At 41.1% G+C, this 16073-nt stretch overlaps 2 protein-coding genes across 2 annotated transcripts; one reads left to right on the top strand and one right to left on the bottom strand.

The window, feature by feature from the left end:
• The first annotated feature begins 4065 nt into the window (after window positions 1-4065).
• bgm (acyl-CoA synthetase bubblegum family member 1) lies at window positions 4066-9685 on the top strand. Its single transcript, XM_020955169.2, has 6 exons — window positions 4066-4308; window positions 6115-6362; window positions 6462-6807; window positions 6865-7364; window positions 8364-8955; window positions 9018-9685. Exons 2-6 carry the CDS (start codon window positions 6124-6126, stop codon window positions 9339-9341), a joined length of 2001 nt encoding a protein of 666 aa, XP_020810828.2. The 5' UTR covers window positions 4066-4308; window positions 6115-6123; the 3' UTR covers window positions 9342-9685.
• A 110-nt stretch (window positions 9686-9795) lies between these two features.
• Window positions 9796-12164, bottom strand: NimC3 (Nimrod C3). Its single transcript, XM_086832089.1, has one exon. It carries the CDS (start codon window positions 10544-10546, stop codon window positions 9878-9880), a length of 669 nt encoding a protein of 222 aa, XP_086688215.1. The 5' UTR covers window positions 10547-12164; the 3' UTR covers window positions 9796-9877.
• Window positions 12165-16073: the final 3909 nt, after the last annotated feature.

The raw sequence follows: 16073 nt of genomic DNA, 5'->3' as shown, positions 1-16073 counted from the left end.
AAAAAACAAGCTAAATGTTCCAGCTCCTGGTTCCCACTGCTCGCTTTGGGAATGTTTTAAAAATAATTCCCAAATATTATCGCGCATTGCGTTAGCGTGAAGGCGATAAGGCTGCACTTAACAGCTCCAATTTTTTATATAATCTATATGGAAATACAGGTTGCGAATAATAATCGAATGTAGGTACATTATTGGCAACTGCATTTCACGATTAGCGCTGTTTCTGATTTCAGAGAAGATATGTAATCGGGACAGGCCGTACACCCATATTATTTAATCGGGGGAGATCCTGGTAAACTGTGATTTATACGAACCGTGAAACTAACTTATCTAATCGGTTTGCCGATAGACTCTGGTCAATTTCACGGGATAATCAGTATTGTATTGGAATCGTGACTGGGCCAAATAAAATCCGGCTGAAGTCGGACCTATGGACGGGTGGAACTATGTGCGTCCAGGGTTGTGGCATAAATTTAAAAAGGAATTGCCGCCTTATACTATGTGTATTAGTGGCAGCGACTTATGGCCTCCAAATGGTCAAGTGTTCCGTGTTTATCAGATCATAAACTGTTTTCCAGCTTGTGTAGTTCGATAAGAGTAATAACGAAACCCGAAAAATGCCACCACAAAGGGTAAATAACCATTGGCAACAGTGCATATCGATAGGATGGATGGATCGCCGCCCTATTGTTTATATAGCCCTCATATTTGTTGACGCAGTACCGATAATACCATTTATCGCACTCTCCCGAGTTATTTACTAAATATTTTGCTAATTTTTGTGAATCATTGTGCTATTACCATCTCAATACTCATAGTTATCTCCTTATTTTTTTACTCGCTTTCCCATCAGCTGTTTCTTGATTTAAATTAATTAATTTATTTATATCTATATCTATAAAAAAATTTCCCCGGAATGCGAGCTACAGTATGTCAAGAAACTGTTTACACACTGAAAATTAAAAATATTTTTTGACTTTGCATGCAAATATAACGCTTTTAATAAGGTTTTTTAATTTTTTTTCAATGGATATCTATTTATTGGATAATTCTTAATGATAATATTCAAAAACATAAACAAAACAATTCAATACTTAACAAAAAATTAACAAAAAATAACTTTTCACATATTTGACACTGTCAATAAACTCTTTACACAATATTCAAAACTTACAGCTAAAAGGATATATTTAACAACTTAAACAATAATTTATTATATTTAGTACTTTGTGTGCCCCCCCTTGGCATTTACTACATGCTGGATGCGTTTTTTCATGGAATTGATTAGCTTTTCCATGTCATATTCCAATGGAATCCTCTGCCACTCTTCCAGCACTGCGGTTTTGAGGTCAGCTCGATTCCTCGGTTGCCTTTTAGCCACTTTTTTCTTTAAAAAAACCCACAAATTTTCTATGGGGTTCATGTCAGGGCTCTGAGGAGGTGTATCAATAACCTTTTGGCAGTTATACAGCAGCCATGTCCGCACAGTTTGCTCCTTATGTTTGGGGTCATTGTCTTGATAAAATTTGAATTTCGGCTTTTCTTTGTCCATTAAGCCAAATTTCTTAGCACTCTGTCTCAAATTAGATTGGAGTATGGAGAGATACTGCTCAGCATTCATAGTGTTTTCTATGAATGCGAGCTCCCCGACTCCCTTGCTGCTTATACACCCCCAAACCATAACTGATAATTTGCCAAATTTTACGGTAGGCACAATGTTGCGCTGGTTTAATGCGGTTAAAGGCTTGCGCCATACTCTGGAAGGACCATCGTTGTAATATAACATAATTTTAGTTTCGTCGCAAAAGATGACGTCATCCCAGTAATTTTCCGGCTTACTGATCATCTCCATAGCGAAAGAATACCGCTTCTGAATGTTTACTACGGATATCAGCGGTTTCTTTTGCGCAACTCTTGATGAGTATTTGTTCCGTAGAATCAATTGGCGCACGGTTTCGTGCGAAACGACTACGCCACATTCTTCCTCCAACTCCTTGGCAAGGGTTCTGATCCAGATTTGGGGGTTATGACGCACCTTACGCGTGATAAGGAGTTCTGCCCGTTTGTCTATCTTCAACTTCCTACCTCCTCCAGACTTTTCTTCCAGCTTTCCTTCAATTTTAGCCCGATTTAAAACATTGTTAATAGTTTTCCGGGATACCCGAAACATGTCGGCCAACTCAGCTGCAGATTTTCCAAGTTGGTGGTTAAGATAAGCCAACTGGACCACGTCAAAGGTCAATCTAGCTCCAGGCATTTTTAAAAATTGATATTGTCGCTTTTTGATGTGTGCTTTGCAAATTTCACAATAAAAAATGAAAAGAATGCATCCATGTCGATGCGAGCAAAAGCATAGGTAACAATAAAGTACCGTTTTTTTCTCAAGAAGGATCAAAACAGAATGGAAAACTAAAGTGTGTAAAGAGTTTCTTGACAGTGCCAAAAATGTGTAAACTCATTTGTTGTTGCTTTGAAGCTGTTCCTTTGGTTGTTTTGTTTTTGTTTTTGTACATACTCATTAAAAATACCCTATTTATTAGTTGTGCATTCAAAAAAAATCAAAAACATTTAAAAAAAGGCGTAATTTTTCCATGCAAAGTCAAAAAATATTTTTAATTTTCAGTGTGTAAACAGTTTCTTGACATACTGTATCTTGGGGGCCCAGTTTGAATAAAAGGGCTTGACTCAGCTATATTTATAAGCAGTTAAGAATCAGTGCAACACCTGTTTGGTTTGGCGGTGAAAAATTTTAATTAGTCCCACGGGAATCTCCTTTTAGATAGAAAGTTACCTTTAAAATGGTTTTAACGGTAAGAATAATATTTTTATACCACACGCTATATTTTAAAGCCTTTTTTCACTGTTTTTAAAGTCCTTTTTTTTAGTACTTAGTAGCTTTGTAGTCTTAGCATTACTTAAGATATAAAGTGTATAGTCCTTCGGTTTAGTATAGTATATGAAACAAATATAGGAAGCTTATCCCGATTATTTCTTTTAATTATTTTTTTGTTTAAATACATAAGTTGGAAAGATGTTAGAATATATTTTTGTTAATATAATTTACATTATTTGATAGCTTCTTATTTTAAGGATTTAAGGATTCAATGTTCGGTAGATTGTCTTGTTATTATTCAGAAATTTAATGATTTTAGATTAAAGGACATTTTAATATTTTATTAGCTACTAACGAACACAATTTAGAACTATATATACTTCTCTCAATTAGCCTTTCCGTTTCTTTTATACATATATTTATATATTTTATATTTCAATTACAAATTTAAAGACTAGATTAAAAGATATCCTATTATCTGCTAACGAAAACAATTTATATATTTAATAAAAAATTTTATATTTTTTAAACTAACAATAACAATAACAATATATATAATCCAGAGTTTTATGTTATTAAATTTTTTGTTACACTTTTCATTAGCTTTTCTTATTTTATTTATTAAAGACATGCCTCTTTATAAGCACTTTTTGATATGCTTAAGTATATTTTCTACCGGAATTTCTATTTTATATTCAAATGCGTAATATTTTAAATTTCAAAGATTAGTTTTTCAAAGGGGTTATCACTTGAATCGGCCACTGAATCCATTACTTGCTGTAAGTTAACTAGAAAGAGGCTTCATTGATATACTTTATATTATTTTTCCCGATTTAGTTGTTTTTATTTATAAGGCAATTCAGTTTTATGATTTTTCTAATTACGCTGAATTTGTAAAAATTGTTTAACATTATTATTGTACAAGTGTTGTACAATTACCACAATCTATACATGCACTCTTTAAGAAAGAATCTTCTTATCGTAATCCATTAGCATAGTCCATAAAGGACCATGAGATATTCGAGACGCTCTCACTGATTAGTTTTACAATATCCCGCCACGCCCCACCGATAAGACCAGGAACCGTTATTTCAGTGTCAAAGCGAATGCGTGGTGGTTAGAGCGAGAGATCCGATCGAATGCTGCTGATAATAGGGGAGCAGGTAGCAGCCCCCATATCGACATAGGCATAGACATAGGCGTAGACGTCGACGCAGACGTCGAAGTCGGCAGAGCGATCAAGGCCTTCGTTTCCTATAGCATCCGATCCTGAACCGAATTCAGTTTCAGTTCACGCTTCGCCCTCGCCACCAGCGGTCGTGTGTGTGTTCCCCTCTCGAGCGAGCTACGACTAGTGGGAGTAACAAATAGTGAAAGAAATCGAAATCGAAATCGATCGAATCGCGGGCCGAGAGAATTTGCCAAGAACCAGAACAAAGTCAGCTCACTGAAAACCCCGTAAAACTAGTTACCACGTAAGTGTGCCGGAGGAAATGATCAGCAGATCTCAATTGGAATAGTTTTGGGGGCCACGTGCACTGATTTGTTGTGTTCCTCCAGTCTTCCCTTTCCCTTCCCCTGAGGGTCAGTGCACTTGCGGGCGAGTTCATTGTCATCTGAATTCGGTGCCCGAATTTCGCACTCCGCCTCGCCTCGGTCTTCGATCGAGCCTCTTTTACATCACGATCACGATCTCAAATTGTTAGATTTCATTTTCGCCCCTTCTCTCTTTCCGCCTCTCTCTCTCTCTCTCTCTGTGTCACGGAATGTCTGTCGCGCAATAGTGTCCAAATATTTTTAGAAGCTGTGGCCTATTATCAGTTTTGTTTTCACACGCAGCTTCTGTGTGGCGAAAAGTGTTCTCTGTGCGTAGTTTTGGCCTGGGTTCCGTCCCAAACATTTCCACCCAACTCATCACGCGATGAGAAATGTCACCCTCTCTCTTTCTCTCTTTTTATCTCTCTCTCTTATCGAAAAGCCGGTTTTCTAAACATAGTTCTTGTTGCGCCAATTTTCGGAATCATAAAAACATATGGTTTATGGCATTGTCTTTAGGCAAGTTTGCATAGTTCTTCAAACAAAAGTTCCATAACCCAAGAACTTATGATTTGTGAGAGGTATAATTGAGTTTTGTAGATCTAAAGAAACTGAGAAGAGTTATAATCTTCCTTATGATAATATTTATACATTATAATGACTAACTATCTCTTGTCTAAATTACTTTATTACATAATTAATATTTAGCTAAATATTACTCATATGTTATCATGCCTCGATTGCGTGCCTTGGTGAGCACTTTTAAACATTATCAGCTGAGCGCCATAAATTATGATTTCTGAAACAAACTATGTTAATGTCTCAAGTACGCCTTCCCTATCGGACCCAAAAATACTCGAGACGCATTTCCATTAAGTTGATAATGCCTTGCCCTCGGGGTTTCTTTACCTATGAATCAATTGAACCTACAGCGCCAATCATCCGTCAATCATTTATGCTGTCTATGCCAATCAATCTTTGAAAACAAAAAAACACGCTTAAACCCTTGCAAAATACGGCTAATAGTTATAACTTACTTCCAGTAATAAATGATAATTTATTTGCTGACCCTTTGGACTCGGACCGAGTGTTATGTCAGCTGTTTGGGTCTTCCATTCTTAGTTTTCCTTTTTATTTTGGGTCTTATCAATACTTAGTTACCAAGAGAATTTATTGATTAATAAAAAACACCGAAGAAACACCGAAAACTGCAAAGTAAAACATTCATACATTATTGTAGATATCAGACTTACGATTCTTGGCCTTTGTACCGGCGCAATAAAACCCATTGAAAAAGCGTACCACTGTCGACTTCTGATATACCGGATTTGATAAGAGAGCCATGAACATGATAAGTTTTAGTGCCATAAAAGCAGGAATTTTCCAAAATTCTAATTAACCAGAATTATTGTTCAAACCAAGTTAGCCATCGCTCTGAGAATTGTCACATCGTGATTTGTTGTTTTTGGATACACAAAAGACAAACAAGACTCCATAATAATCAGGTGTTGACCGATTCGCGCCAGATAAGAACTTTGGGGGAAGGAAGCCTTGACATAGACCAACTAAAGTGTATGTGGTCTTATCTTAAACGGTGGTAAAAATAAATACACGCATGTACTTCAGTCACAGATCGTATGATTCTATTTGCCTAAACTGGATTTGAGGGAACAGTGATATAAATCTATAAAATAATTTAAGATAATGAATTAGTCACTGTAATTAATCCAACTACCTTTTTGTAGACCGTCAACATGTCCTCTACCGATGCGCTTTATAACCGTCCTGGGCCAAATCGCCTTCGGCATTCGGACGTCTATCGCACCACCAATCGCCAGGATGCCGTCAAGATCCGCCTGGCCAAGGAGGGCATCGGTGCCGAGGAACCCATCTCGGTGCCCGGCCTGCTCAAGCGGACGGTGAACAACTACGGCGACTATCCCGCCCTGCGGACCAAGAACGGCAAAAATGGCTACACCACGGTCACGTACAAGTGAGTAGCGCTAATCGAATCTCTGGCCAATTTGCCAAAGTCACTTATCACCAAAACCGATTATCTAATATCTAACCCATTCCCTCCCCTCGACCGCAGGCAGTACGAGGAGAAGGTGCATCAGGTGGCCAAGGCCTTCATCAAACTGGGCCTGGAGGAACACCACTCGGTGGGTGTGCTGGCCTTCAACTGTGCCGAGTGGTTCTACTCGGCCATGGGAGCCATCCATGCTCGTGGAATTATCGCCGGCATTTACACCACCAACTCAGCGGATGCAGTTTTCCACGTCCTGGAGAGCTCCCACGCCCAAATTGTGATCGTGGATGATGCCAAGCAGATGGACAAGATCCACTCCATCAGGGATAAGCTGCCCAAGCTTAAGGCAGCCATTCAGATCCAGGAACCATATGCTCCGTACCTCAAGAAGGAAGATGGTTACTACCGGGTGAGTTTAATATTTATTGTTAATCAATACCAGTTCTAACCTCATCCCGATTTGCAGTGGTCGGAGATCGAGTCCATGAATGTGAGCGACATGGAGGACCAGTTCAAGACCCGCCTGGAGAACATCGCCATCAATGAGTGCTGCTGCCTGGTGTACACCTCCGGCACAGTGGGCATGCCCAAGGGCGTGATGCTGTCCCATGACAATATAACCTTCGATGTGCGCGGCATTGTCAAGGCCATGGACCGGGTGGTGGCAGGGTCGGAGTCGATTGTCTCCTATCTGCCACTGTCTCACGTGGCCGCCCAAACGGTGGACATTTACACCTGCGCCTATGTGGCCGGTTGCATTTGGTTCGCCGACAAGGATGCCTTGAAGGGAACCCTGGTCAAGTCGCTGCAGGATGCTCGGCCCACACGCTTCATGGGCGTTCCTCGCGTCTATGAGAAGTTCCAGGAACGCATGGTGGCCGTGGCCAGCTCCAGCGGAAGCCTGAAGAAGATGCTTGCCAGCTGGGCCAAGGGCATCACGCTGAAGCACTACATGGTGAGTCAAGGGTAAGTATTCCCCCGATGGGCCCAACTTCACATACTTGAACTCCACCTCAATATATATGCGCATACATTATGCAAAAGGGATGCACGGTTAAAGTGGCTGCAATGACAGAACTCCGTTTTCTACTCTCCTCCGGCCTGCATTTTTCATGGCTCAGCCTGCCTTTGGGCCAGGAAACTAGCTCCCTGGGAAGCTTTAAGCCGTACACGGTTAAAAATGAAAGTTAAGAACTTACTCAAGTCTGTGTAACCATTAGTATGTCCAGGTAATCTTTTAAAGACTCTAAGACTAGGTAACTACAAGCCCCCAAAATCAAATATCCATTATAATATGAACTAATAGGTTTGTTAATATATTTCATTTTGTCTCTGTGTATTTTGCCTGCCGTGTTTTCGGTTCCCGCTAAATTATGCAAGCCAGGCAGGGCCTGCAGCGCTTCGTTGCTCTGGTTTAAGCGAAAATCAGTGACAACAACATTACTCATACGTCACGTGAAACATGCAGGCAGCCAGCTCTCGCAGCTCCTGCTGGTATTTACCAGCAAATACGAAGGACTCTGGCAGCCGGAGCAGAACCACGGACCAGGACTAAGGACGTGCCAAGCGAGAAGTCTTCTCAAGTAGGAGCTAAAGGCAGAGCGCAAGAAGAAGGACTTTTCATGTTAAACCGCTTGAGCAGTGATTGAAGCCCAGGCAAATCCATCAGACTCATCAAACTCGTTACAATTTAACAGGAAACTTTAAGTAAACCCGAAGAAAGTTTTCTATAAATTTAATTTAAAATGTAATCTAAGACGTTTACAGACTTTACAGTAGGTAATGAATCTGCCATGCATTTCAAGGACCTTAATTAATTTATAAACACTACACAGTTTTAGGATTTTGATAGTGCATTTTGGCCCAAAGTCATCCATATTTATTGAGGTGCAGCCAGAGCAACCTTCAACAAAACTCATCAGTCAACAAAGCTAATTAAACTTTTCACCTTTAACTTTTTTGCAGCAAGAGTTCGGGGGGATTCCGCTACAAGATAGCCAAGTCCCTCATCATGTCGAAGGTGAAGCAGGCCCTGGGCTTCGACCGGGTGCTGACCCTGGCCAGTGCCGCTGCTCCCATGTCGCCGGAGACGAAGAAGTACTTCCTCAGCCTGGACCTGAAGATAGTGGATGCCTTTGGCATGTCGGAGACAGCCGGATGCCACACCATCTGCCTGCCCGACTCGGTGGCCCTCAATTCCATTGGCAAGACCCTCCCCGGCTGCGAATCCAAGTTCATCAACAAGGATAGCAACGGTCATGGGGAGCTGTGCATCCGTGGACGCCATGTGTTCATGGGCTACATTGATAACAAGGAGAAGACCGAGGAGTCGCTGGACGACGACTGCTGGCTGCATTCCGGCGATCTGGGTTTCGTCGATGACAAAGGGTACGTCTCACTGACCGGGCGCTCCAAGGAGATCATCATTACCGCCGGCGGTGAGAATATTCCACCCGTTCACATTGAGAACATGATCAAGAAGGAGCTGGATGCCATCTCCAATGCCTTCCTGGTGGGTGAGCAGCGCAAGTATCTCACTGTGCTGATTACAATTAAGGTGAGTCAAAGATATATATAAATGTATTTGAATCAGATTTAAAAGCAAAGTATTCTTGACAGACCGAAATGGACAAAGACACTGGCGAACCCCTCGATGAGCTCAGTCACGAATCCTCGGTGTGGGTAAAGTCACTGGGAGTGGAGCACAAAACCATCTCCGAGATCCTTGCCGCCGGACCCTGCCCCAAGGTGTTTAAGTCCATCGAGGACGCCATCAAGCGCGCCAACAAGCACTCCATATCCAATGCCCAGAAGGTGCAAAAGTTCACCATCCTGCCGCACGACTTTTCCATTCCCACCGGCGAGCTGGGACCTACTCTGAAGGTCAAGCGTAATGTGGTTTCCAAGATGTATGCCGACGAGATCGAGAAGCTATATGCCTAGAGTGCTCCTCGACAGCAGAGAGTGACACCCGGAAGCGGAACTTGAGCTTTAATGTGAATTTTTTGAATTTAACGGACTTTCAAGCCAATTGAGTGGCCCTTTATATAGGTTATAGGCGGATGTTAACTGTTGGATATTATATTTAGAACCAAGGCCCCGCATCTTAGGACAATTGTGCCCATATGCCCATTTAGACCTTAACTTGCCCCGATCAGATCCAGAGATCTGTCGAAAGTAGTACCTAAGCCGTAATTCGTAAATAGTAATTGGTTGTACCAACTGAAACAAGAGAACCTTTTTTATTGTCTGAAGAGCAACAATAAACTGAAACATATAGACTTTTATCGATTGATGTGATCATTAAAGAGGAGAGAGTGCTTTTGATTCTTTAAAAGAAAACAAATATCTCTGACAAAAGAGTGAATAGAATTTAAATATGAAAACATATCAATTATTATAATTAGTGTAAATAATAACCTTGCTTTATTTGAGAGTTCGAATACAATGGTGATGATTCAGATTGGATTGGAAGCTGCCTAATCTGTCGCCTTATCGGTTTCCGCCTCGGGTGTCGCTTCCGCTTCCGGCTTGAGGCCCTTGGCCAGACGCTCGGCAACGCGCTGCATCAGCTCCTCCATGCTCATCTCGATCTGGACGCACGAGCGACGCCCGGGATCAAAGCGCTGCTCGTGGCCGCACTGCACCCGCTCGCAGCGCAATCCAAGGCTGAACCAGCTGCTGGCGTCCTTGAAACCGGGCCGGCACTCGCACTCGTTGTGGGCCACGCAGAGGCTGTGCTCCGGGCAGCCTCCCTGGCAGATCGGCCGGCAGGTGAGTCGATGGCTGTTGCTGTGCAGGTGCGAGGCCTCGTAGCCGCGCTGGCAGTGACAGCGGTCCGGCTCCGCGCAGAAGCTGTGCGCCGGACACGGCTCCTGGCAGACGGGCTCACAGAAGCCAAAGAGAATGGTGCGGTAGCCGGGGCAGCACACCTGGATGTTGTCCCAGCGCACGAGCTCCTCAAAGGCCATGTAGCTGGAGTTGCCCGAGTTGCCTGGAGATCTGGTCACCGGCACCTGGTACTTCACACTGATGTTCTTCTGGCAGTGTCCCGTGGTGATGGCCAGGCCGCTCACCTGTTGTGGCACTGCCGCCGCCGCCAAGATGAGGACGAGTCCCGCAACCGGAGGCACCACTTGGAGCAGCATCTTTAATGTTCTTTGATGCACGCTGAGCTGGATATCGTGTTTAAGTCGCCGCGAGTGCACTAAACGCAGACGCAGCCACAGATTAAAGTGAAAGCCGATCAGCTTCTTTTGCTTACTCTTCACTCAGAACAAAATCGAAGTTGTAATTCAAGTGCAAATGCACTTGGGAATTGCTTTAGCTTGGCAAATGTCCTGCTCAGTCTTCATTTCTTGCATGCTCAATACGATTTTTAACATAAATTGTAAATAAAGTTGTTGCATAGAGTTCACTAGTAATTCCCAAGTCGGAATTCTGCGACAAATCAAGTTAAAATGGTAGCTGATTTTACTGATGTCCTTTTGAGGAGTAATTTGAAACAGATTGTACAAAAAAAACTTACTTTACTTGTCTTCTACAAAAACAGATAAAACCAAAATATTTGAAAAACATCTTTATACTCTTAAAAATAACAATATGCTCTTAAAAGTTCAAATACAGCAAATTAAGCTCATTTCTAGATTAAGATTTTGGCTTTTAAATCCGATAATAGTTTCTATGAGATATTTACAATAAACTTCATTTTCTTTCAGTGCATATTATCTTACATACGCTTGGGAGCGTTTGCAGCTTCAATCGTCCGATAAGTGAGTCTGTCGGACTGTTATTATTATTTTTTATTTTGCATCGGCTGCTGTTCTTATCAACAGCATTGGAAATGTACCGAGACGAACTTTTGGAGAGCATCGAGTGCGGTTCGAACAAGTTTGGAGCAAAGAGGGATTGTCGTATCGTATTTAGGTTGCAGCCTTACAGTGTCGGCCGGAATCACTAGATCGCTTGCAACATGTTCGAAGAGCAACTGTTGAAGACTTTAAATACTTAGGTTTTTATTTTAAGTGTTTTAATTTAATTGTGGCCTTATAATTTGTTCTTGAAAAGAATATGTAAAGGTCATTAAAGGAAATTAAGTAATTTCAATTGTACTAACATGAAATTAATTTTTTAGTTTGATTCAATTTCCCAAGCTGCCTAAAAGCATGCTTTACAAAGCAGATAAAAAATGTTTAATGTGAAATTAATTGCATATTCTTAGACCAGAGCATATATTTACTAAAAACTATTTAGTTTTTAATAAATTTAAGTTATATTTAAGGTAATAATCATAAAAAGAATTCCTGAATTTTATTCTATTTGAACGTACTACAATAACAATCTATTACTATATACAGATATAGAAGTAAATATTGTAATACAATGAGAACTTGCAAATATGGTTGTATTTTACGTACTATAATAACAAGTTTAATAATAATTTTACTATAAAAAGTACTTTAAAAATTTAATTACTAACTAGAGCCGAACCTAATTAATCATTTTAAAGCATCGGAATTGGACAACCACTATAATTTTCTCAGCAATTCTTTTCCCATTACCTTTAAAATATATTTATATTTATCTATATTCTTATATAATAATAATATATATATTTGTAATTACTTATTGTCTCATTACTTGACATGAAGACATAGTCAGATATGTAAAATAATAGTTATGGTTATGTAGCTCATGTCAGTCTCAAATATATGTATACGTATACGTAATTTTTCCAAGTGGACGCCAGCATAGTATCACTCGACCCCAGCAGACACGTGCTATATCCAAGCTCTGACGGATGCGGATGCTTTGCTCTCCGGCGGGAGTGCGGGAGCACGGGAGTACGGAATACTGTTATACGGATGTTTTAGCCTCAATGGTAGCGTTGTATGTGCCTGGTGGGTTTTGCATATGAGCTTCGTGCGCCTGTGTTGCTCGATATATACAAATAAACATAAGCAGCCAGCAGGCGAGCAGAAATGATTAGCAGGCCGAAAGACCAGCAGAGGAGCGTGTGTGCTCTGTGTGTGGTGTGTGTGCAATGCTCCGATGTTGTGTTGTTTTTGCTGCGAGAGTATTGTGTAGACGGGTCTGTGCCGTGTGTGGTGAGCGGGGGGGCGGTTAATGTTACCCCATGAAAGCTAAAACGGTAACGGGCGACGTTCTCGCAAATTCGTAGGTATGTAATGTACACATGTTTACATACCCGTCCGTCTATCTAAAGCGCGTGCGAGTGTGTGTAATGAGCAACAGCAGGGCGGCAGCGCGAAAGCCGAAACCAGAAATGAAATGAAACTGAAATGTAATAGGTGGTGTCGAGGGGGGAGGTAGGGTATTCAAATATGCGGAGCAGCTGCAGACAGAGAAAACTGGACTAACCCCAATAGCAGGCATAAAAGGTATTAGAAAGATATTACAAAAATATATTAATTTATATGGTAAAAAAAATAAGTACACCTCGATAATTATAACAAGAATAACTATGTTAAGCTAAACTAATCTTAAGGTATTTGTTATCTGTATTGGAGATATTAATAATTAGTTAAAAGCTTTCAAATTCGCATTTGTTTTCTCTTCGTGTATGACCACTTGTTTGTGTATGTAGCATACATATGTACATATGTAACCATATATAAGCAGTGCGACCTGTTCACATCCCCAATCAGCTTTTTTGTTGTTGCATGCTGACAGCGATGACGTAGCAGCACCCATGGAAATTGCTCGACGGCACGCCAGCCTTCCCAGTGAGCATCGCAGCCAGCGTTGACGTCGCTGCCGAGCCACGACGGAGCAGCAGCAACTCAATTTGTTGTGATTATCGGCGGCAGCGGCTGTTAGTTAATCGGACACAGACGCTGCCAGAAATGCGGGACATGTCGGGCACAGACGTTGTCGGAAATGAAGGACGCATAACTGGAAAACTTTTTGACGAAATAAATACTTGCAAGAAGTTAAGAATTTCTTCAGCAAATCTTAAAAACTATGTTATATTTAAGGCAATTTATATATGTAGTTAGTGGTGCGATACTCCACTATATACACAGTATTTTGCAGGCGGGTTCCAATACGACTAATCTCCTTGAATTAGTACCTATTTAATAATACAGACTCGGGTTATTGTGCTCACAGAAACCTGGTTAAAGCCGGAGATTCTGAGCTCCGAAGTTTTTCCAGCTGTGTTCACGGTATATCGGCTAGATCGCCCTATCAGACGCGGGGGTGGAGTTCTTATAGCGGTGGACTCCTCACTCACATCAGAATTATTAACCTTCGAGGAATGCAACGATGTTGAATTCCTCTGTGTGAAGCTATCTATCAAAGGTAGCTCAATTTTTATTACCTGTTCCTACATACCTCCACTGTCGGAACTTCCTATTTATTGGAATCACCTTTCCGCTATTCAGATGGTTTCCAGTAGACTTTTGGATAGAGACCAGTTGGTAGTTCTAGGAGATTTTAATATCCCTGGTGCTATTTGGTGCTCGAATAATTCCACCAATACTCTCAATACACCTACACAACATGACTTTATCGCTGGCTTGTTTGACATTTCGCTGTCTCAAGTCAACCATGTTCGAAATTCCTTACAGCGCTTGCTCGATCTTTGCTTCGTCTCTGATCCTGCGAGAGTCAGTTTAGCAAGGGTGGCGCCTCTGACGCAACCCGAAGATCCTTATCATCCAACTTTCGATGTGACTCTTGATATTGGGTGTGACGTACAGCATATTTCTGACCGTCCAGCCAATAAAGTCCTATGTTTTCGCAAAACGGACTTTGAACGGCTGAATAATTTTATAAACGAGTTCAATTGGTCCGATCTATACATGTGCACTGACATGGCAGTTGCCGTTGATATTTTTTACAGTGCCATGAATTCATTTTTTACTGAATGTGTTCCGTTATATTATCCGCCAAACTCGAATAAACCGCCGTGGTTTACTAAAGAGTTGAGCCGACTTAAAAATAAAAAATCTAGACTGTATGCTAAATTTAAAATCACCGGTTCTCAATCTGCCCTTTCATCTTATTTATCAGCTCGGTCAAACTTTACCGTGCTGAACGCGCAGTGTTATAAAAACTATTTAACTCGTTGCAGGGCCCAGTTCTCACAGGACCCAAAACGTAAACCTAAAACAAATCCTTCCTCGCTTTCATTTGAAAATACTACCGCAAATAATGATCAGGCAATAGCCGATCTATTTTCGCAGTTTTTTCAAACAACCTATTCTAGCTCTTCGTATATATACCAGACTTATTCCTACGACATACCCAAATCGAACTTAATTTTCTGTCCTAGCCTAAACGAAAGCTCTCTCCTTTTAGATCTTCATCGTGTCAAGCCAGTTTATTCGCCAGGTCCCGACGGAATTCCTGGCTGTGTGCTCAGGTATTGTGCCGACGCCCTGTGCTATCCCCTTCTGAAATTGTTTACCTTGTCCTTAGCAACCTCCCACTTTCCCATTATTTGGAAGGAATCGTTTATTATTCCTCTCCACAAAAAAGGTAGCAAATTGGATGCCAGCAATTATAGAGGAATCTCTAAGTTGTCGGCCATCCCAAAATTATTTGAAAATATTATCACCCCTCATTTACAGCACTTTTGTAGATCGGTTATTTCTCCATGTCAACATGGTTTTATTAAGCGAAGATCAACAACAACAAATCTTTTGGAGCTCTCTTCCTATATTATAAAGGGCTTCCATAATAATTGTCAGACAGATGTAATCTATACTGATTTCAGTAAAGCATTTGACTCTGTTAATCATTCTCTCCTCGTTAGAAAACTCGATTCAATGGGTTTTCCAAGTGATCTTCTTAATTGGATCTCTAGTTATTTGAATGGCAGGACGCAAAAGGTCCTCTTTAAGAATAATTTATCCAATATTCTAAGGGTTACATCTGGTGTCCCGCAAGGAAGCCATTTGGGACCCTTATTGTTTACATTGTTCATAAATGACCTGCCCAAAGTCTTGACTAACTCCAGAGTACTTATGTACGCGGATGACGTCAAGCTTTGCGTGCAATACAATGACGTTGCCTGCCAGTCGGATTTACAAACAGATCTTAATAATTTTCAAACTTGGTGCCGTGTAAACTTATTAAACTTAAATGGCTCGAAATGCAAGCTAATGACATTCTCTCGTGTCGCTCCTAAGCTTGCTACTTACACGCTGAACGGCTGCTCTTTGGAAAGAATTAATACAGTTGACGATTTGGGCGTCCGCTTGGACCCAAAACTTGACTTTATTGATCATATTTCGTCTATGGTGAATAGGGCCAGGGGTGTGCTTGGATTTATTAAACGGTGGTCGAAGGAATTCAATGACCCCTATGTTACTAAATCCTTATATACTTCCTTAGTTCGTCCTATCCTAGAATATGGATGCTGCGTTTGGAGCCCTCAGTACGGCGTCCATAGTAAACGCATTGAGTCGGTTCAAAAGAACTTTTTACTTTTCGCTCTACGCGGTTTAAATTGGGATGCAAACCAAAGATTACCTTCCTACTCTAGTAGACTCCTATTAATAAACTTGCCGTCCTTAGCCAATCGTAGAACGATGCTAGGGATAACCTTTATTTTTAACCTTATCCATGGTGATGTGGAAAGTGCTGACTTGTTGGGTCAGCTTAATTTCCATGTACCATGTAGAACCACTAGATCCTATATCCCAT

This window comes from Drosophila serrata, unplaced genomic scaffold, assembly GCF_035046125.1.
Source record: "Drosophila serrata isolate PLE 108 unplaced genomic scaffold, ASM3504612v1 contig_245, whole genome shotgun sequence".
Classification (NCBI taxonomy): Eukaryota; Metazoa; Arthropoda; class Insecta; order Diptera; family Drosophilidae; genus Drosophila; species Drosophila serrata.
Note: the sequence above shows the minus strand (reverse complement) of the source record. Positions and strands in the feature narration are given on the sequence as shown.

What these genes read in the sequence shown, in the direction of transcription:
- bgm (XM_020955169.2), top strand. Translation starts at nt 6,124, where the DNA reads ATGTCCTCTACCGATGCGCTTTATAACCGTCCTGGGCCAAATCGCCTT. An exon ending in TACACCACGGTCACGTACAA is followed by an intron (nt 6,363 to 6,461) that starts GTGAGTAGCGCT and finishes CCTCGACCGCAG; the next exon opens with GCAGTACGAGGAGAAGGTGC. An exon ending in AGGAAGATGGTTACTACCGG is followed by an intron (nt 6,808 to 6,864) that starts GTGAGTTTAATA and finishes CCCGATTTGCAG; the next exon opens with TGGTCGGAGATCGAGTCCAT.
- NimC3 (XM_086832089.1), bottom strand. Translation starts at nt 10,546, where the DNA reads ATGCTGCTCCAAGTGGTGCCTCCGGTTGCGGGACTCGTCCTCATCTTG.